Source organism: Poecilia mexicana, unplaced genomic scaffold (genome assembly GCF_051168715.1).
Source record: "Poecilia mexicana isolate PSO_F unplaced genomic scaffold, ASM5116871v1 scaffold_6, whole genome shotgun sequence".
Classification (NCBI taxonomy): domain Eukaryota; kingdom Metazoa; phylum Chordata; class Actinopteri; order Cyprinodontiformes; family Poeciliidae; genus Poecilia; species Poecilia mexicana.
The window spans coordinates 20,743,070-20,765,907 of NW_028263375.1; the positions used below are offsets into that span (position 1 = coordinate 20,743,070).

At 40.0% G+C, this 22,838-nt stretch overlaps 1 protein-coding gene across 1 annotated transcript; it reads left to right on the forward strand.

The window, feature by feature from the left end:
* The first annotated feature begins 1,100 nt into the window (after positions 1 to 1,100).
* On the forward strand, positions 1,101 to 20,872 carry mbtps1 (membrane-bound transcription factor peptidase, site 1). The gene is made up of 23 exons (XM_014968424.2): positions 1,101 to 1,500; positions 5,323 to 5,854; positions 6,143 to 6,406; positions 8,226 to 8,441; positions 8,530 to 8,640; positions 10,574 to 10,683; positions 10,806 to 10,922; positions 11,294 to 11,361; positions 11,656 to 11,758; positions 11,868 to 12,019; positions 14,222 to 14,383; positions 14,850 to 14,994; positions 15,156 to 15,344; positions 15,682 to 15,854; positions 15,968 to 16,083; positions 16,302 to 16,458; positions 17,911 to 18,035; positions 18,126 to 18,203; positions 18,362 to 18,502; positions 18,582 to 18,713; positions 19,315 to 19,441; positions 19,760 to 19,890; positions 20,049 to 20,872. The coding sequence occupies exons 2-23, from the start codon at positions 5,611 to 5,613 to the stop codon at positions 20,249 to 20,251; spliced, it is 3,264 nt and encodes a 1,087-aa protein (XP_014823910.2). The 5' UTR covers positions 1,101 to 1,500; positions 5,323 to 5,610; the 3' UTR covers positions 20,252 to 20,872.
* Positions 20,873 to 22,838: the final 1,966 nt, after the last annotated feature.

Sequence of the window (22,838 nt, forward strand, 5' to 3'; positions counted from 1 at the left end):
AGAAAATTTTACAGTGAAAACTGGGCTGTATTTTTATTTTTTATTTTTTTGCAACAGAGATCTTTCAGTTTGAGAGTTCACATTGTGAACTTGGATTACAGTGAAGAGTAAACAGATGCAGATTAAACATTTATTAACTGAAAAACTTTGGTCCAAAAAATGCATTAGGGATGGACTGAAATTCTGCAGGATGAGCAGCAGAAGACAAATACGGAGTTATTTTATCTGATAAAATGTCCTCCTGCTGAACATATTTTGAAGCCAAACAAAAGGACTAAAAGGTCAGAATATTAACTTTTTGGAGTTGTGGTTGGGAAACGCAACAGATCTCAACCCCACTGGGAACCTAAATATCGACTCTTCACGTGAATGTGATATATTTGCTTACTTCCAAAAAAAAACCTGGAAAACCTCCTCTAAAAAGTCAAAAATTGTTGAATCTACAAAACAGATTATATGCTATTTCCCCCCAATTTAACCAGATTGACTATATGATCTTTTAACATTTTCAGTCAATGTATTAAAATAATGAAGAATAGAATATAAAAGATATTAAATTTAAGAAACAATTTAACTTTGTCTGTTGAGCAATTATAATCGTGTCATCATCACTGAGTCCTTTAAAAAAAGGACTCGGTGAACACATTAAATAAATACTACATGAAGTTAATTATGTACATAATAAAATACTATTCAAAGCTAGACAGTCAAGCTATATAAACATAAAACTATGCAGGTAATGAAATGCTATTAAAAATAAGAAGCAGTGCTATGCAACAAGCAAATCTATAACTTAAAAAGACACTATTCAGAAATGAACTGCATTAGTGCTAAGGTCAATGCTCATAATGTCATTGTACAGAAAGGAAAATTTGTCAATTTCCTAACTGGTGATTAGTAAAGTATATTCATTCATTCATTTATTCATCCATTTATCACAATATTATCAGAATATTTTTTGAGTCCCAAACTAAATTAGATTAAGAGAGCAAACAGAAATGTAAAGCAAATTGAAAAGAATTCTCCACTGTATTTTGATGTTGAACGGCGCCCTCTTCTGGCAGAAACGCAGATCGATTGAACGCCAGAGGGACTGGAAGGAAGCAGATGGAGGCCCAGTGAGTTGCCAGGTTTGACATAAACCCCAAAACAAAATGTGATCAAACATTTAAAAGAAAAAGAAAGATACGGAAATAACGGTGTGTAGAATTAGGCTGTTATTAGAAATTATAAAAAAATCAAACTTAAAAATGCGAGAACCCAGTCGTTAACGTCGTAAATAGAAGCTCACCTCATCTCCAGATTTGGGCGAACTATTTAGCCATACATGGCGCCCCTCACAGACTAGGCACTCTGCAGCTGAATCGTCCAGCTTCTGTGCAGCTTTTGTTCAGCGGACGTTGAACCAGGCATCAAGCAGGCATCAACCACGCATTACACGGACATTAAACGAAACAAACGCATACACAAATGTAAAGCTAACCTTGTTTGGTGAGGTCGGTGAGTATGAAGAGCACACAAACCGCTAACAGCTGCTGCTAAACACCGCTAAGCTAACGAGCTAACAATGTACATGTGATAAACTCGCTCAGAAAAAAAAAATCTGTTTACAAAGCCAATCACTAGTGACGACGTGAAGCTTTTTTGCACATTTACTAGCTATGGCTTTGTTCTTCTCTGGCATGTTTATTCTTTTCTACGTGTTATAATAGTTGCCCTGTTTATCCTGGTTAGGGTGTTGAAACACAAGCTGTTGTGGTCTTGTAGCATTTCAGAGAAAGCTTATATTTAACAATAGAACGATTTAAACTGGGTTCTCTTTACCCCCATTTTGGTTTGCTCTTATATTAGTATATATAGTGACATGTGGTTCGTACATTTGGTGCAAAGCTAATTATTCGTTATTAGTTGAACATATAAAGAGCAACTGCACTTGAGTTCCAGGACATTTATTCAGCTCAGAAAGAAAATAGGACAAAAACATTAGAAAATAAATATATGAGAAATATCCACCATTGCATGTTATGGTGAGATATTGACTGCCATATGTCCAGAATGAGATGTATCAATGAATCTCTCTTTTATCCAGCCTATTAAAGTTTTAATGGAATCTAAAACTGAAAATAAAGGATTCTAGTTCGGTCTGCTCACAAACATTGCTATGTTGCTTTGAGTCTTATGTCCTGATACTTTGATTTCTTCCATAGTCCACCCATATGTCTCCTTACAATCTGAACATTTTGTTTACTGATGCTCTTCCATATTTCTGAGCAAGCTAACTGGGAATGGTAACCTCTTTGGTCATACTTTGTTTAATTACCTGCTTGAAGGAGATGCTTTCAGCGTTCACCTCTCATCCGTCAACAAATCATTCTCCAGCAGCTCATTAACTTATACAGGCACTTTTCTGACTGTAGATGTGTTGGATTGCCATTTATTACACAAAAGTGATTTTTTTTAACACGTTTTTGCCGAAAAGCAAAACATCTGACTCAACATCCTCCATTGTTTCATTTATGTTTTACCAGTGTTATCATTGGCTTACAGCAAGTATTTCAGATTGCCCTTTTTCTTTTCTTGTTTTTTAAGTTTTGTCTACTTTCTAATTATTGTTTCAGCCTGTTTTATGTGGTTTGGTGTTGACGCAAGTGGTCCCAACCTGTGTTTTACTGCTCAGCCCTAACCAGACCTCGACTGTTTTTACAGCACTGAGTTTCAAGTCCCAGTCCTATTGTTGACTCTCCCGAGGGATCCTGCTGCGACGGAAGTCCTGATTGATCCTCCTCCTTTTAGGCAAATAGCAGCCAGGGGCTTCTAATTACATCACATACACCCTTATCATCTTATTAAAAGGCATTCTTGAAGATTTATGTAAACTCTGTTATTAAGACTAAGCAGAGGAAGGAAGACTGTAGGTCAGTTGAACTGAAGCCATTAGGCTCTTGATAATAATGTGTGATTTTATGCGCATGGTGTCTTGATTAACGTCACCAATCGGATGCAGAGCGCACATGCGAAATAAAAGTCAACTGCCAAGGTAAATTAAATGTTCAAAGGTACAACTGAATCTGCGCAAGTTATATCAAATATTTGCCTGAGAGATTATATCACAATATTTGCTTTGGGAAATCATTAACACATTCTTATCCTAGTCTTTTATATTATCTTTTATCATATCTACCCATACTATTAAATATTTTTGCACAATGGTGCTGAAATTAGCTGCCTGTAGCAGCACCTCTCCCCAAAGGATATCTGTTAAAGTGAGACCACATCTACTAGCTTTTTTTAATTTAATTTATTTTGGCACATTACCATTTTTGTATCGCTGTGTGCAGCGTGAGTGGCACTCTCTTACCAGCAGCAAGGGAGAATCTGCAAGCACCTGTATTTTTACAATCAACATGCATGGTGGTTCAGTGCAAACACAGAAGCAATATTTTTCTAAATCCTAGATAGACTTGTAAAAACGACTAGTTACACTTATGAGGCCAAACTGTGTCGTCAGGAAAGCACTTCCTCTTCAGACTCTTTTTCTGCTTCCAGTTGTTGAATGCAGGAAGATGCCGTCTACAGTGCTATCCACTGTTTAAAATAAGAACTACAGCGCTTCATCTATGGCTCAATAATAGTATTAATGCCAAGAGGGCGCTCTGCTCACCGAATTGTCTCGCGTCCATTTCTTAACGAAACCATATATAACGCTTTAATCTGATTTTCTTTGTGTCTCCTTTACACATCCAACCAGTTGGACACAAACCTTGCAGTATTAGTAGGTGTGCTAGATGTTCTGTGATGCGAGTCTGTGTTTTGTTTGTACGTTTTGCAATAGTCGGTTCTGCAGATTTAAGTTAAACATGTGACGCTTACTGTGCTGTTGCAGTTCAACATGATAAATCTCCGCAGCCTTCATGCTGCTTGCTTAAAGGATTAGCCAGAAAACAAGTGTTTAGAGTGAGGATCAGGTGGGGGCTTAGACCATTAAAAACACAAAGTAGGAAAAGAGGACTTAGCAGTGTTGATGCTAAGTCTTTTTCTTTCCAGGCATAAAGGTCGGCAGAGGCTTTGACAGGCTGTGCAGGAAAGAAGAATGACTTGTTTGACCTGTAACCAACTCATGGAGAACTCTGTGTGTTTCACATTTCTGGTGATGTTTTTCATTACTGGGTTGTCAAAAACCTCTCAGTCCACAAGGAAATGATCTTTACTCACACAAATCTTTTGTTTTATGTGGACACGGGTGTGTGTTCGGGAAATCACATAGTTGTATATCGTGCAGAGTGCAGTGTAGATCTGAAAAACAAATTTCTGAGTCATTTCTGTTGTTTTATAGGAAGTTGAGTCTAGGTTAACTATTCAGTTTGTTTGTTGGGTCAAGGGATGATATTTTGGAGCAACATGCCAAATTGTTATGCTTAAAGGCTGAATTAGATTTGATGTTTCATGCATGCTCTGTTCAGTAACAAGGCTGCTCCCAGAGTGCAGTACGAATTTAACTTCTTATGACAAAATGAAGTAAGGAGGGGTATAATCCTGCATCATTGTGGGACTCCTCCCTTCCTTCCTGTTGGCACAGTGGAAGAAATACTCCAGACTGTCTTCAAAGCCTGTAAAGTAATGCTGTTTTCTTCAGAAGGTGGATGTCAAATATTGAGATTGGTTTACAGATTTTCAAATTTGGATCACTTTCCAGGTTTAATCCACTCAACCTTGAAACCAATCGACACTTGATTAGATTTCGAAGAATGTCTTGGCGAGCTTCATCTTAAAAGATGGAGGTAATGTTGTTGAGATGCAGGGTCAGGCGTTTCCTAGCTGATACTAATTTCTACTTTTTGAGGTATGATATGATGATCTTCAGCTTTTATGAACTGTGAGTTTGAATTTGGTAAAATATGTGCGGTGGGTTCTGTAGTAGACCTATTAGCTTTTATTCTGACATAAAATTCCAGAAATAAAACTTAGCAATTTGTGAATTTACTAACTTTTGTCTAACATTTTCTGTTTGTGGATTGGTAGTTCTTAGTTTTGTTGCATAAGTATGGGGGCAGGATATTACTATTATTTGATATATATTTTCTTTTTTATAGATTTTGGACTATGGATCAAGTGAATGTTGGTCAATTCAAATCTCTGGATGAGTGATTTGTACAGCTCTAGTTTCATTTCTTCTGCCTCAGATACTAATCAACACTTGATTCAGTTTCCTAAAATCTACTTTCTTCACATGCTAGAAATATAATTTTTCTATAAAGTGTCACATGCTATAACTTGTGTGTTTATTAGGCTTTTGCTTTTAGACTTATTTATCTTTCTTTTCAGGTAAAAAAAAAAAAAAAGAAGAAAGAATCCAGAAAAACACCAGCAGCCATCCCTCTCACTTCTACTGCCGTCTTCCCACCGTCGTCTCCTCTTCCTCCGACTGCTCCAGTTCCCAACATGGCAACTGTGTTTGTTCTCCGGCCGTGTCGCTGAGCCGCCGCCGCCGCTCTGGACCGCCACCATGGAGAAAAAACGCAGAAAGAAATTAATCTAGCTGCCCAGGCTATTTGCAAAATGGACTCATTTTTGGAGCTGTGGACTTGAAAATGCTCCGTCTCGGCCTCTGATATGATAACACAGTTCGTGCTACTTTCTTTACGAGCCAAAATGGTTCTATTCTTGTTGCTGGCATCCACACTTTTGGGAACGCTGGCAGGCCTTTTGCCTGTGATGGGGATGCAGTCAGAACGGGAGGCAAACCCCAGATCTGACTATCAGCCCCCCAACGTGCAGCCCCTGCTCTCGCCAGCCGGGTCAAACTGCTCCCAGTTGACCCTGAAACTGGAATTTTCTTCTGAGGTGGTAGAACACGGTAGGAAACGGTTTTCATTGACTGCATTATGTGAAAAAATACAACCTATCTACGTGTGTGTGTATATATATATATATATATATATATATATATATATATATATATATATAAAATCTTTCATTTAATCAGACTGATAAAATGAAAATCTTTCAACTGCATGATTATCCAACATTATGATACAAGTGGGCAAAACTACATTTAATGTGTTGTAAAACTTTGCAAAGAATGCACATTAACACTGATTCCTTTCCTGTCCTCTAACCTACTGTCCACTCTGTGTCTCTGCAGAGTACATCGTAGCGTTTACAGGGTACTTCTCAGCCAAGGCCCGCAGCCTGTACATCAGCAGTGCCTTGCGGGGAGCTGGAGACAAAAAGCTCGAGTGGCACATCGTTCCCAGAGAGAACCCGGCTTCAGACTTCCCTAGCGACTTCGAGCTGGTCCACATCAAGCAAGCTTCGTCCAGCAGCCTGCTGACCTTAGAGGATCACCCTTACATCAAGAGGGTGACTCCGCAACGCAAAGTTTTCCGATCCCTCAAGTACATTCCCTGTAAGTCGTACAGTAGGGTGTCATTGTGCGGGGATAAGAATCAGTTTAGTTTTTTTTTTTTTTTTTTTTTCAGGGTTGACACGACTGTCTGAGAAATCCAAAACTTTGAACAGATACAGGAAACGGTTCAGCTGCTTCTCTTCACAGACTGGCTTTGTTTGCTCTGTGAGACGATGCATTTCTGTCCTCACAGAGTGTGGGGTGCTGCAGCAGATGATTGTGTATCCTGATGCAAAGTGCCAGAGCAGCTTGGGGGTTGCTGAAGGGTCTCAGCTTGTGTTGAAGGGTGATGGGAAGTAGGACACAGAACGTCTGTTAGCTCTGTTTGGGTGGGAGTAGGTGAGTCAGAGAAGGGTAGGAGGGGTACGCCCTGAGCCTGGCACTGGATGAAAGACTTCAGTGTGCCACCAGCCTGCTTATTAACATGCTGTGTCACTATGGGTGGTGTGAGTTTCTGGAGAAAGTTTGCAGTGGATTTTAAAGTCATAAGTAACCATGGTACTGCTACTCTAGTTTAAGTGACAAAGATTAAAAAGGTATAAGGTTAAAGGGTGTTTTTTTTAAGGTTCAAAGCAAATACAAGTAAAACTTTAATCTGCTTCCCAAATCATGCAGAAACACATTCCTTTATGAGCTCAATGATATTTCAGAGGTGTCATTGTGAATAAACCAGAGAGGTAAGAAGATGGAAACACAGTCATAGCTTAGAGAATTTAGTTTCTGCCATTTATTGATCCCACAGTGCCTTGTACTCAACTCAGCCATATTGAGTTGAATACTAACACTCAATCTCTATATTTTCTGAAAAACCTAGTATGACAAACATTTCATACCAGTCGATGTCGATAATGAGGTTGAACGGCTAAAGCCCCTTTCCTGCATACATCTCCCAGAATGCTGTGCGGTTCTGTATTGGAGTTCAATAAATATTCTGTTTATTAAATATTCTATCAGACGTATTATTCATTGATATTGAACTTGTGTCTGTTGTAAAATATATTGTTGATTTATTGCCCAGCACTGTTATTACATAACAAACCCAAACTTAAGTCTATTTCATGTGAAAGAGCAGCAAAGTGGTTCATACTTGAGAAGGCGAAACAGGATATGGCTTTGTCAATTTTTCACAAACAAAAATTTTAAAAGGAGTTGCATGAATATGTTTTCAGCCTCTTTGAGTCAGTACTTTGAAGTATCTTTCATTAAAATTAGACCTGCGAGACTTTTGGTTATATCTGTATAACCAACATCTGTGGTGAAAACTTGAGGTAGGAGGGCTTATCAAACATCTAAAACTTTATTTTAAACTTGCACTGACTTTTCTAGCTAATATATGTTTTGAGAATCATAGCTTCATATTAAAGTCTGCTGTTATGTCTTAAATAAAATAAGATCATGTTATACATTATTGCTATACATTTTCTGTATTACGATGTAAATGTTGTATTGTTGCTCAGCATTAAGCTACCACGAGGATCTCATACTGGCCTGGTTTCTGACTCCTGCTTTAAAAGCCTCAAAAAGACGTGCAGAGCTCAACTGTTGCTTAATAATCAACTGATGATAATTTATTCGTTCAGTGACTCGGATTATGATTTCAAATTTGGCATCTGTGATCAGTCGCACATTTTAATATGAATACATTACAACGGCAGTGTTTAGAATGAGATCAGTTTAATAGTGCTAACAAAAAGATGGGCTGCATGTCTGCAAGTTAATAACAGAGAATTTGACTGTTGGACATGCTCCAAGGAACAATTTAGAGATTAAAACTGTAATTTTGCTCTCTGTGTTCATTGTTTAACTTTTTTTCTTGTAGCACCTGAACCTGCTGCACCCTGCAACGGCACACACGACTCCCAAAAATGGCAGTCGTGGCAGTCTTCTCGACCCTTCAGGCGAACCAGCCTGTCGCTCGGCTCGGGTTTTTGGCACGCCACCGGCCGCCACTCCAGCCGCCGGCTGCTGCGTGCCATCCCCCGCCACGTTGCTCAGATCCTGCAGGCAGATGTACTGTGGCAGATGGGACACACAGGTGCGGAAGTGACTTGTACTTTCAAGGAAAAAGAAACATAATAATCTTTACATGTCATTCCAATAAAAGTTTTTTTGTGTGTGTGTAGGTTCTGGTGTAAAGGTAGCGGTTTTTGACACAGGTCTGAGTGAGAAGCATCCACATTTTAAGAATGTGAAGGAAAGAACAAACTGGACCAATGAAAAGACTCTGGATGATGGTGAGGAGAAAAAAACTTTTTAGGTCAGATGATTACTTATTTTATGAACTGTAAAGGTAAGAGAAGCTTAGAATAATAATGTTTGGGGGTGTTCAAGGTCTTTCTTTTGTCTGTATTTCTTTCATTCTGAAATGGTAAGACTGTTTGGGCTGTTGTTCTCAGTCTGTTTACACAGGACTGGTTGATCTCGCTTCTTCCCACACAGCAGGCATCTCTGATTTATAACTTCTTTTTTTTTCTTGTCATTTTCAATAATTTGGACAGAAACATGTGTGATGGAAGCTAAAATAAAAATCACCAAACTCCCTGCAGTGTTTGATAGATCAAAATCAACCTTGTCTAAATTAACTGGGAACATTGGACCCAGTCTGTACCTGACATCAAACCACACCTGAAACAGAATTCAAAATTAGAAAAATCAAATGCAGTCCCTCCTGAGATTGGGTACAGTCTGTTTTTGGCTGAAATGATGCGATTACATGGCAAAACATTACTAGTTGGTGTAGAGTAAAACAACAGACCCTAACGTTATGACATGCTTGCTGCTGATTCTGCACAGTTAATATTTCAAACTCAGCATATAGTCTAGACAAAAAAACTAAATAAAAAACATATTTAGTCCAAAGCAGAAGTTGTCTAAACATTTTACAGAAGTTAACCACCAACAAAACATTAAAAAGTATTGTGTTAAAGGATGAGGTGTCATAATTATTTTAATTGTATTGATTTTGGCTTTTTTATGTAATGAAAATGTACTGAAATACTTTAAAATGTACTGAAATTTCAGTCTAGAAGCCCTTTGTATATTAAAGCACAGAATGTAGAACAAGTTAAGGTAATAAAACTAGTATATGGCTGTAAACTAGTTTATTTATGCAGTAAACTCATGAACTAGTTCATTTTAATCTGCCTGAGCTGAACCTTGACCTAGTTCTGTTTAGATGAAACTTTGCACAACTCTGGACATTGGCCTTTCACAACACCTAACAGCTGATTGTAAGTAATCTGATTACCTCGGTCATCGTGTATTTCTGACCGAAGGCCAAGTTGTGCTTTGCTCTAAACTTCCAGCTGATAAAATCCAGGACAGTCCTCTATGTCACTTGTGCTCGTTTCCCAGAAGCAGAAGGGGGTTTTTCCAGTTTTACTGAATTTTTGGGCTGGGGGTCTTTTCCATTATTGCCCATTGTTCAGGCAGTCGTTCGTGGAAATGTCTGAAACTTTATTTGTTTTTTCACTGAATATGGATGGAAAGGAAAATGAGAAAATCCAAACATATTTGTGTCTTTAGACTTATTCTCTGTGCTTTTGTTTGAATGTTTCTTTTACATAATTTCGTCTTTTCTTCCTTTCTTTTTTTATATCTTTCCTTTCTCCTTATGACCTTCTTTCCTTCCTTACTTCCTTTCTTTGATTCTCCTTGCTTACATCCTTTTTCCTTCCTTCATTTATTGCTTATTTGCTTCCTCCCATCTCTCCTTATTTCCTTGCTGTCTCCCTTCTTATTTATTCCTTCTTTCCTCTCTTCTTTCCTTCATTCATTCCTTTCACCTGTCCTTCCTTCCTTCTTCTGTCTTTATGCCGTTCATTCTTTCCTTTATTCCTCCCTTCATTCATTCCTTCCTTTGTTTTTGTTCTTCCAGTTTCAGGTTTGTCCAGGTTTCATGTTTAAAGCTATACCACAGTAGAAATATCTGTATTTGTTGTGTTCTTAAGTGTTTTAAGCTCTTAAAACTTGAGTCTGGAAAGATTTTAAGTTTTTACATAAAACATGTATGAATCTTGATTATTATCAGTAATCTTTATTTTAATTGAAACATTATTTTGTGTAATCTGCATTGTGAACCCAGAGGCATGTTAAGGTGTATGACTGGTTGAGCATCTTGTTGTTGAATAGTTCAGATTGTGATCGACTGTTCATCCTGTTTTTCAGGCCTCGGCCATGGTACGTTTGTAGCAGGAGTTATAGCCAGTATGAGGGAGTGTCAGGGCTTCGCCCCCGACTCTGAGCTCCACATCTTCAGAGTGTTCACAAACAACCAGGTACCTGCAGCACAGGCTCAATATATAAGCCCAGTGTTTGATTTTATCTGCATCTAAAAAAAAATGCTATGGAAAATTCATTCTCAGATCAAGCCAAAATGTGTGCCTGTTTCACATTTTAGGTTTCCTACACCTCATGGTTTTTGGATGCTTTCAACTACGCCATCCTGAAGAAAATTGATGTTTTGAACCTCAGCATTGGTGGACCTGACTTCATGGACCATCCTTTTGTTGATAAGGTGAAGGATAAAAAGCATAAAACTGGGTGTCGCCCGAAGTATTCTTTATTACAACAACTAAATGAGGCATAGCAGGTCAACCGTCGATTCAAACACGTCAAACAACATGGTTCTCAAGGTGTTCCTCTTTGTGTAATATTGTAAAAGATGCATCAGTTAAAAAAAAATCATCAGATTAATGGACATTTTAGTCTTGAATCAAACAATAAAACACCTTCATGTATACATAAAAGCATGTGTTCCTAAAATTAAAGTAATTTTTATTGAAAACCAATTCCATCAAAGATCATGCTGTTTGTTGTTGTGTTTAAAATGTGCTTAAAAATTCACCTGAACTTGTTTTGCGATTGTTTCGTATCCTTGACTTCCAGGTGTGGGAGCTGACTGCCAACAAAGTGATCATGGTTTCTGCTATCGGTAACGACGGACCTCTGTATGGGTACGTTCATCTTTTCAGCTTCCACACAGCCGGTGCTTCTTTGAAGGAATCCCATTTTGATCTGGTTAATACTGATTCAGTGGATCTTAGAAAGATGCTGTACCATCTGAGAAGCTGAACGTTGGCCAGCTGTGAACTAGCACTGCAACCAATTAGTTAGCAATAGGTCAACAGTTCCCAGTTTCATTTCTGACACGAGGGCCTTGTTTCCGCTGCTTGTGGAATCAGTGCTATTAATATTAGCCTTTAAAGTCTCCCTTGAGCTTTTTATATGTATTTTGGGATGCCTTTCAGCACCTTGAACAATCCAGCCGACCAGATGGATGTGATTGGAGTTGGAGGGATCGATTTTGAGGACAACATAGCCAGGTTTTCCTCCAGAGGCATGACAACTTGGGTAAGTTACACACATTCAGATCTCCAAAGAATTTGTCAACAGCCAATTTTTCTATAAAGTTAGTACCACGCAGAAGTGTGTTCAGTTTGATTATTGTATCTTTGTGCAGGAGCTTCCGGGGGGTTACGGCAGAGTAAAGCCCGACATCGTGACCTATGGTTCAGGGGTTCGAGGCTCGGGGTTGAAGGAGGGATGCCGCTCGTTGTCTGGTACCAGCGTGGCCTCTCCTGTGGTCGCAGGTGCTGTCACCCTTTTGGCCAGGTGAGATTCTTAAGCCAGATTAATCTACTGTTAGAAAGCTGTGTCTTCTCAACGATACTTTAGTTTTACACCCTCCAAACAATCTCTAAAGAGAGATTTACAGAAGTTTTAATGCCTACATTCATTACTAGAGCTTTCCACTTCTGAATTCTAATTATGTTGCAAGTTGATTTTTAAAATGCCAACAGAACAAGCAGGTGCAAGTTGCAAAACAGGTTGCATCTTGCACCTGCTAAATGTCATTTATTGAAAAAAAGAGGACACAGAATAACACTCAAACTACAGAGCCCTGATTGGTCTATCCATCTACCACTTTGTCCTTGTGTCACACATGAACACCATGCTGTAAAAGTTGAGCATTTCTGCTTGAGGCAGATAATTAACTCCAGCAAATAAGCATTCCACTTGTTTCCAGTTTCTTCACGTGAAGGACTGAGAAAGCGTTTCTTGACCCAGTCTGCTACTGGTGGATTTGTTATTGTTCTTTGCTCTTGTTCTTGTTTACAAATGAAATGTTGCTTGAACGAAATGTGCAAATGAAAATGTGCCCGAAAACAAGATGAAATAGGTTTCTGACAGCCAAATGTCAGATTTTTACAGAGCCAATAAATTTAGTGTCGATGATTGTAGTTAATGGGATATTTCTCTCCTCAGAGACAAAAGAGGCCATCTTTAATGCTAGACCCAGAAAAGGAAGCTGCCAGAACTGATTCCCTCTGCTAACATAACAGATTATTTCTACAAGGAATCCCTGTGCAGAGTGTTTTAGACAGTGTGTGAATTGTAGCAGCTCAGTGTAACATTTCAGGATATATATTGCAGATTGCTGAAGCTTAACCTTGTCGTTATCTCTGGCTTTGTAATCCTTTATGAGTGTGCAGGCATGCTGCTGATTGTTTTCTGGTGTTATTTCCCATCTTTCAGTATCACATCCCAACACACTGAAAAGCTCTCTTGTTGCAGAGCCGTTACTGAGCCAGTTTGCCGGCTTACATTACTATGTTAAACATCACAGACACACACATTCTCCTCTCCGAGTTGCAACCTGGTGAATCCGACTAGGGCTGTTGTAAACGAATATTTTAGTAATCGAGTAATCTATCGATTATTCTTACGATTAATCGAGTAATCGGATAAAAAAAATTATAAAATGAAATACTGGTAAATCTGGCATAATACCGGTGTTACTATCAGATATCAGTATCAGTCCAATTTTTCATATTTGAGCATCCCTAACAGTTGCTTTTTTGTAGTTTAGAAAACTAACCTGTAACAATAATAGCTCACTTTCTAAGTTAACCAGAAGAAAAGTTATAGAAAAATCTGAAATTCTATTGAATTTAATAACAAAGAGGCAGGCTCATAAATATGCTTATAAAAAATGTCTACAATCCAGCTTTTAGTTTATGTATTCATCTTCAGTGAGTTTAATAGATTAATTAAACTCACCTTGCCACCTAACCTGTCACGCTTTGGGTTTGAAAATACGGGAAATGCCGCCTGGAGTGGGAGGAGAGGGCGAATGAACGAACGTAAGATGGGGTGGAGGGGAGGAAATAGACCAGCGGACTGACGAACCGTTAGACCGGGGGACGAACACGGGGGGAAGCAATACGGGATATTTACGACACATTCACTGGTCACACTCAGAAACTCATCTACCAGCCATGTACGATGCGCTCCGCCACCCGTTTCTTCAGACCGGGATATGAAATTTATTGTGCGGTTCGTCGGTAAAGCTACATTTACACGGTAAGCATCAGCTACTCAGCCGCCCGCCCTGTTCAGGCTATCCGCTCACCTCAACGCTCTTCCCGCCGTTCGCTTTCAACCAGCAGCCCCGGAGGAGAAATGCTGCCGTACTCCAGGCATCCCCCCAGTCATTTTAAGGTCGGGCATTATCATCAATCAATAAAATCCCCACGGGCCAATCTTGAAGATTGGACTTTATGCCGCTGAGACTTAGCTTTTGTCAACAACTCAGAGGCGGAAGTGAGAGCTCCGCGCAACGCAAATGAAGTCCCGGCCGGAACACGGTGCGCTAACTAATAAAACATAAATTAACGAAGCTTCGAGGCAGGTAAATTTTCCTCGAGGAATTTTAGTAATCGAGGTACTCGAATCATTCGAGGAATCGTTTCAGCCCTAAATCCGACACCAGCAGAGTCACGAGAACTCAGCCTGTTCTGATTCCTCCTGCAGCACCGTCCTCAACCGGGAACTGGTGAACCCCGCCTCCATGAAGCAGGCTCTGATTGCCTCGGCCCGCAGGCTGCCCGGGGTCAACATGTTTGAGCAGGGCCACGGGAAACTGGACCTGATCCGAGCGTATCAGATCCTGAACAGCTACAGACCCCAGGCCAGGTGAGCGCACCAGTGTGAATTGACTAAAACAACAAAAAAAAAAAAAACTCAAGCAGGAAACGGAGGGTTGTGCACAGACGGGGAGCAGGAATCTGTTGAAGTCATGTTGTTTTTACACACACACACCCAACGATGATGTAACTCTGAAAAAGACCAGCCCAGTGGTTTTAGAGTCCTCTTTGATGAACTTTATGCTCACTGTATGTTTACGTTGAACCTGCAGGGAAAGTTTGCTTTAAAGAGCAGTTTTAATGTTGTTATACTATCACCCTGTAAATATCAGAAGCAGAAACTGATCTGGATATGGAATAATCTTATAATCCACATCCATGTGTGTAATTGGTGTGAGAAACAATGTCTGTACACAAACTCATGATAGTTAATCTTTGCTCTCATGATGTTGGATATTGTTTCACAGCTCGATTCCAGCCTTGTGTTTGGTCTAACTGGTAAAGTTTCCTCCCAGTCTCTCTCCCAGCTACATCGACCTGACAGAGTGTCCATACATGTGGCCTTACTGCTCTCAGCCAATCTACTACGGAGGAATGCCCACCATCGTTAACGTAACCATCCTCAATGGCATGGGAGTCACAGGCAGGATCGTCGACAAGGTAGGCAACCAAGATGATAAATAAATGGGAATCACGGTCCTTATGTTAACTCTGGACTGGCTATGCTGATCTTACATTCTAGTTTGGTTTATATTTTATATATTTGTAATGAACATCCTCACTTTAAGCCCTGCCAATAAACGTCGCTCAATTCTGTTCAGCCCATCTGGCAGCCGTACCTGCCTCAGAACGGTGACAACATCGACGTGGCCGTCTCATACTCACCTGTGCTGTGGCCGTGGGCCGGCTACCTGGCCGTGTCCATCTCTGTGGCCAAGAAAGCTGCATCGTGGGAGGGCATTGCTCAAGGTCATGTGATGGTCACAGTCGCCTCTCCTGCAGAGAATGATGTAAGTCAGAGGAAAAACACTACAGTAAAAACAACTCCCACATGAGCCGAGTTCCAGTTTTAAATGATTTAGTCAAGATATAAACTAGTACTTTATGGAACTATGAAATTATTGTTAGCTATTTGAGTTTTGCAGTCACATCGGTAGTCCTTTCTTTAGCCTCCAATAGCTTTCGTTCTCTTTCTTTTTTGTCGTGTGTAGGAAATGTATTCCATTAGATCTTGCCCTTTATATAATTTTTTAAAGATATTTTGTAAAGCTCCGGTATGGATCATTTAAAGGGGTCCATCTGTATGGATGTGCTGTAATTATTATTCATGTTGTTTCTTTTTCACAGTCAGAAGTTGGAGGGGAGCTTACGTCTACAGTCAAGCTACCCATAAAAGTAAAGATCGTGCCCACTCCACCTCGCAGTAAGAGGGTGCTGTGGGACCAGTACCACAATCTGCGCTACCCACCCGGCTATTTTCCCCGTGACAACCTCCGCATGAAGAACGATCCACTGGACTGGTACGCATTTATAGAAGCTGCTTCATCTTTGACATCTTGCGTGAGAGGTTTTTATCGGATTGTTCCTGTAAATCAGCTTGGTTAAACGTTAGTGGATATTATCCTGGTTCCAGGAATGGGGATCACGTCCACACCAACTTCAGGGACATGTACCAGCATCTGAGGAGCATGGGCTACTTTGTGGAAGTGCTGGGAGCACCTCTGACATGCTTCGACGCCAGCCAGTATGGTACGGACATAGAAGCTCAACACCTATACGAAAATATAGATTCACCATTTCTGGATGTTTTTTCTTGGTTTTTATTTGGACAGATTTCCTAATGAATATTAAAACTGGGACATGCAATTGAAAACGACTTTTCTGCTTGTAGATTTTTTTTTAAGATGCATTTTTTAAAAATTATTATTCTAAAGAATTTAAGGGTGATATTTCTTGTTTTGCTGTAGGCACACTGTTAATGGTGGACAGTGAGGAAGAGTATTTTCCTGAAGAGATCACCAAGCTGAGGAGAGACATTGACAACGGCCTGTCGCTCATCATCTTCAGCGACTGGTACAACACCTCGGTGATGCGGAAGGTCAAGTTCTACGATGAAAACACCAGGTAACAACTTGGGAACAAGTTAACACACGCCTAACTACACACTTAATGACTGATTTATGAGTAATTTAATTGCCTCTGTTGGTATTGTGCTGGAGTTATCACTCAAAATCAGGTCGATCATAAAACATGTCATTAAAGAGGCGTGGCTCATATGATAACAGTAGATATCTGCCTTGAGTGACATTAGATCATTTTTATTGCGGTGAAGTGTTTGGTACAAACTCATATCTGTTACATATTCATGCAAGGGAAAACGGCATTGTGATGAATTCTTGTTGCCTTGTACAACATGCTAGAAATCACCATTTGAAATGTTTCATTGCTCTTCATGACATGGAGATTATTTATGTAATATAGAATAATGTAGTGTGCACATAATATATGCAATAAAATACAAATTTAGTTTGATAAGAATCACTAAGGCGTGTGATATGAATATACAAAATCTGACATGAATGAGAGAATCAGTAAAGTTAACACCATATTATAATGTTTTATTTGTATCTTTTTCACACTCTTTTATTGTTTCTTCATCTTTTTACCACAACTGAAAACAGATTTTCCAGCGTAAATGGAGGTTCCAGTTAATCTCTTGTTGAAAGGGTTGTTGTTGTTTTTTATGTCCCTAATGTTCTGTGTTTTTTGTGGACTGTGTGTAATTAGCATATTGTGGATTTAATTAAAGCTCTGGTTCATGCTTGTTTAAGTGGATGCAAAACAACCTAACAGGCTGGACAGATGCACATAACGATGCACATAATGGTCTCAGTATTATGGAAACAAATTGTAGTAATTTCACCTTGTAGTCCAACACTTTATATCTGTCGGTGTTTCATAATGTGATCATTTTCAAGTATGTCTGTGCTGAAATAGTTTAGCATCAACAGCAGAGTGCCTCCATCTGTGAAACAAACAATGCGTCCTGTCGCTCCATTATTCAGCACTTCAGTGATGAATGTCCTATTACCTCACAATTACGTTCACCTAGAGTTTTATCGTGTAATAACACTCCCGGGATGAACTGTGTGGTGCAGCTCGCTGTGTCAAAGGTTGTCTCCCTGCGGTTTTATTTATGTGTTCGTTCTCTGTAATAGATGTCAGACATCACGGCTTCTCCAATTCGGAGCTCCTCATGCAGATAACCATTACTCAGCTGCTCTGTTTAGATCCTACTAGAGATTTAAAGCAAAATATGCATTTAAATACAAACTTCATGGCTTTAAAGTATTGTGACTGGTGGCTCTGTTTTAATGTGGAATTGGCCTTGTTATTGCATTTTAAATCATCTTACTCACAGTTGCCTACAGAGATGGTGAGAAAACGTTAGATGTTTATCAGTGTAGCTATTTACAGGGCTTTAGCGTGAACAATTATGAATTATATAAGATTTTTAAAGTGTTTTTTGATGCTTTAATTTGAAAACCTGAAGTATCTTCTTGCTGCAACATGCAGACAGTGGTGGATGCCAGACACAGGGGGCGCTAATGTGCCAGCTTTGAACGACCTGATCTCGGTGTGGGGGATGGCTTTCAGCGATGGGCTGTATGAGGGGGACTTCACCCTGGCAGATCATGACAGTAAGATTTTATAGAGTCCCCTGGTCTTGCACTGTGAGGCCTTATTGGCAAAGAAAATAAATAAAGCTTTTGTCTCTGACTTTCTTGCAGTGTACTATGCCTCAGGCTGCAGCATTGCCCGTTTCCCAGAAGATGGAATTGTAATTGCCAAGAACCTGAAAGATCAAGGTACCAGGATCCCCCTTAAAGTTTTAAAGGCTGTCAGCCAGCTCTGTGTAGCAGGAGGCTGGCGGTCAGCCATATACAGCCAGACAGGCATTTTAATCTGTGTGTTGGATAAAAAAGAAAGAAAGAAAACTGCAGTGTGTGTGTGTGTGTGTGTCCAGGTCTGGAAGTATTGAAGCAGGAGACCACTGTGGTGGAGGGAGTTCCCATACTGGGCCTGTACCAAACCCCTTCAGAGGGGGGAGGTCGCATCGCTCTGTATGGAGACTCAAACTGTATCGACGACAGTCACAGACAAAAAGGTGAAACCTCTCGTCTCTAATCTGGTTTCACACACCTGGAACTTCTTGTTCATGTTTTTGCATCTTGTTTATTCCTCAGACTGTTTCTGGTTGCTGGATGCTCTGCTGCAGTATACTTCTTACAGTATGACCCCTCCCAGCCTCAGCCACTCCCACAGCAGAGTGGCGCCTCCTGCAGGTGCAGAGCAGCCACTGCCACAGAGACTGGAAGGTGAGAGGGAAACCCCAGCTCACCTTCTCCTCCACAACGTATCTTTAAGGACACATCTCATTGGAAATGATCTTTCAAACAGCAGACATTGAAGCACAAATGTCTGCTTTCATCTAAAGTATTGGGGGAAATTGATTCCTGACACTGAAATACCTCTTTTTTTTCTCATTGCAATCTGTTAAATTTAAAATTTATGAAAATAATTTCACTGAAACTGCTTTTTTTTTCCTACAAAATGCCAAGGCTAAATTGGATAAGGGTTGCCATCTTTGAAGTCCTTTTTGCAAAGTTCCAGCTGATGCAATAAAAAAAAATCATATTTGAATAAATTAAAATGGTGTGATTGCATAGATGAAGTTTCTGACATATTTTTGTTATTGGATTAAATTAAATCTCCACTAGGGAGATTGCTGCATATTTAGTCATTGGTTTTTAGTTTGCATTTTAATAATGTTCCATAAATTTGTCCACCGAATCTAACTGGTTAGACATAAATGTTTAGTTTTGACAAGAATCTCAGATGTGACTGAGAAACTCAATGTCTTCTTTCCCTGTCTGTCTGCTTTTGTAGGTATAATTAAACATTACTTGTATTTTTCAGGGAACCACCTGTACCGTTACTCCAAGGTTCTGGAGGCTCACCTGGGCGACCCTAAGCCACGCCCCCTACCAGCGTGTCCCCACCTTTCCTGGGCAAAGCCGCAGCCACTCAATGAGACGGCCCCCAGGTGAAACCAAGTCCAATTGAGTTTACATTTCATGGATCTATGTTATTTTAACAATTTATGGGTGTTGTTTTTTTCCTCCCTTGATGGGATTATTTATGAGAACAGGATATGTAAAGTAGGAACGATCCTTTAAATGACTGAATGATGCATTGAAGCTTTCAAAATGAATTAAAATGTGTTGTTTATTCAAACTTTGAGTAGAGCTGATGAACCAAAACGGGATCTATTGCAGCAGAACATGCTGCTTCCTTTTAAAATGTTAATTTGACTCTCTCTCTCTCTCTCTGCTGCTATCTTCATGTTTATCCTCTGCACCAGTAACCTATGGAAGCACCAGAAGCTTCTCTCTGTGGATCTGGACAAAGTGGCTCTGCCTAACATGAAGTCACACCGTCCCCAGGTGCGACCCCTGTCCCCTGGGGAGAGCGGGGCCTGGGACATCCCGGGAGGTAACACAGCTCTACAAGTTTTTACTGTCAGCTTTCTGAAATAAAGAATCTATGTTTCACTTTTTCAATTGAATTACAGAAATGCATTCGACATCCTTGTTGGTGACACACCTGTGATGGACAAAGCTGTTCATGGCATTTACTCTCTTTCCCTTTAGGGATAATGCCGGGTCGCTACAACCAAGAAGTTGGTCAGACCATCCCCGTGTTCGCCTTCCTGGGAGCAATGGTCGTTCTGTCATTTTTTGTGGTTCAGCTCACTAAAGCCAAGAGCAAACCGAAGCGCAGGAAACCCCGGATCAAACGGCCCACATACCTCCAGCAGCAGACAGCGACAGCTGGGAAAAACCCCACTGTGTGACTGCATATTTGTACTGCTGCCGAACAGCTGGGCCCAACTCCAGAACCGAGACGTTGAAGAGATAAGTCAGTGGAGTCGAACTGCTTGGGCAGACTCCTGGACTGCTTTTTAAAGCTCGCCGGACATTAATTGACGTCCGACATCTCCTGGAAACGTTTTTTTTTTTTTTTGTGCCTCTTGTCCGTTTAAAGCTGTCGTTGGTGTTTTGTGTATTTGTGGACCAATGAACAGTGTTAGACAAAACCCAAGTCTGGGCCCCAAAAGTCCAGCTACAGTCCAAGTACACATTGTGTCAACATTTCCTTTCCTCTTCTTTGACCAAATGGGTTCTTTATAAGTAAAATATCTTACTTTTATATTTATTGAATTTGTTCATACCCGAAAACATATGTGTTACACTTGTCAGTAACTCTTTAAATAGTTGGCACACAAACAGGATAAAAGTACCTGACCCTGGTTTTCTATGTCCTGCCCCGATCTGTTGAACATCACTGTTGTTTTTATATTTTATACAGTCAATACATCTGGTCAGGCTTTCTGTTGAAATCCTCCCTTTGGGACTCCAGTTTCTTCAACAGACTTGGTCAGATATCGCATCAATAAAAAAAAGCATCATCAAAAGCATTGTGTTTTTGTTTCACTGTCAGACTTAATCACAAGGGAATCCATGTTATGTATAGTGATACAGCAGGAAGCTTCTTAAAGAGAAAGGCCCAATTGAATGGTGTTTAATTATGAAGTTAAATTTTTTTTCAGCTATGATTAACATATACAGCTTTCTTATAACAACCAAAGGTGACATAGTTACTTGATTGTGCTATAATATGACAATATGTGCCTGGAAAATACATAATATTGTCTCTTTAAGCTGTCCCAATCATCATACAGCCAAAAGCCATAGACTTGCCAGTTAGCATGTTGAAGTTTATGAAGTACAGGCACCTTGTTTCATCTGCCAACAACATGGTGGTGAAAGAATGATTTTTCTCAAAATATTCCAAAGTCAACTGTGAGACCGTCTTTTAACAAGTCAGAAGTCTGACTCAAACTGGGTCATGAACAGCGCAAATGGCAGCAAAGCTGCAGCAGGACGGCTAAAAACAATAGTCGGTGTGGTCCAGTGAAAGTTCAGACATTTTGCAGAAAAAAAAATGACTGCAAATTTAAATAAACTGAAGCAATATTGGTCAAAGTGGGCTGGTTTGGAAAAGTCACAAATCAGTGGTGTTTAAGTCCTAGAGGTCTGAGGCATGTCTTTGTTCACTACCTGGTTCAACACTCTGGCAGGTCAATGTTCTCCAGAGGCTTATTAGTGAGCCATTGTTTTATTCAGGTGTGTTGAACCACACAGAGAACTAAAGCATGCAGGATGTCATCCTTGAGGTCTGACTTTGGACGCTACAGTCATAAAATCTTCCCTGGTCGATGGACGACAGTAATTGCTTCTCTTAAGATTATGTGCGGCTGGGCTGTGTCTCTGTTTCGGCATTGTGTTAATCCACCTACAGGCTCAGAAACTGCAAACTGAACAAAAACTGTGTTTTATAGAAGTGCTCACACTGATGATCATCTAATCAAGTGTACTTGATTATCAGCATGTTGCTGTTAATCTTACTTAAATCCCATGGTAACAGGGTGCAGTTAAACTTTTCACACACCGCCTTTCCATGTTAGCCTTTTTATGCCTAATGAATGATGGCAGGGAATATGTTGTACACTTGAGATCCAATATTTTTAATCATTTCATTTTTGTTGAAGACCAGATGTATTTTTAATAATGTCCTGACACGGAGAACCCTTACGGAGGCTGTGATTTATTTTTTACGATGACAGTTTACTACAAATAGTTTAGAGCCCATATGATTATTAACTTATGTTGTTTTAGTGTGTGTCTAAACCTCGAAGAACAAAAGGATTTATTAATCACTGGCGATGAGCAAAAGGAGGAAAAAAAAAAAGCAGGGTGACATTTAGCTTCAACTAATATCTGAGCACCGATGATAACATGTATAACTCCAATCAAGTCCCAGCTGGATTGAGAAATTAAAGTGATTTGCTGAGGAGCTGCTGTCATAATTAATATTTCCTCAACATTTAGACATTTCTTCACTGTTGGTGTCATGAGGGAGTCATGGAAAAACTATTTTAGCAGCTCTTCAGAGTGAAAAACTGATTAAAAAAAGATGAGGTTTACCACGTGAAATTCCTTTTCACCTTGCTGCTTAATGACACACATTTCCTGGTCTGTACTGAGAAGAAATAACTGCATTCCCTTCTGAGGAGTAATTTCAGATTGAACAGACAAATCCATCCCAGTCTTGGAGTTGGGATTGATTATGGGCCGGAATCAGTGATGCAGGCTGATTTCATCAGAGGTGCTCCAGGCTCTCGGCTTTGGCTCTTTATCTGAGACTAATCGGTGAGATCAGCCTGTGAATCTGTCACCTGTCCTCTTTGATGACGGCCCCGCTCTGAAGCTAATCTCTCTTGGAACCTTGGGAAACTGGTAAATGACCTCGGAGACGGCTAGATGCGCTAACGAGATTTGGGAAAGCTGGTGGTGAGAGGAGGTCACATGCACTCTTTC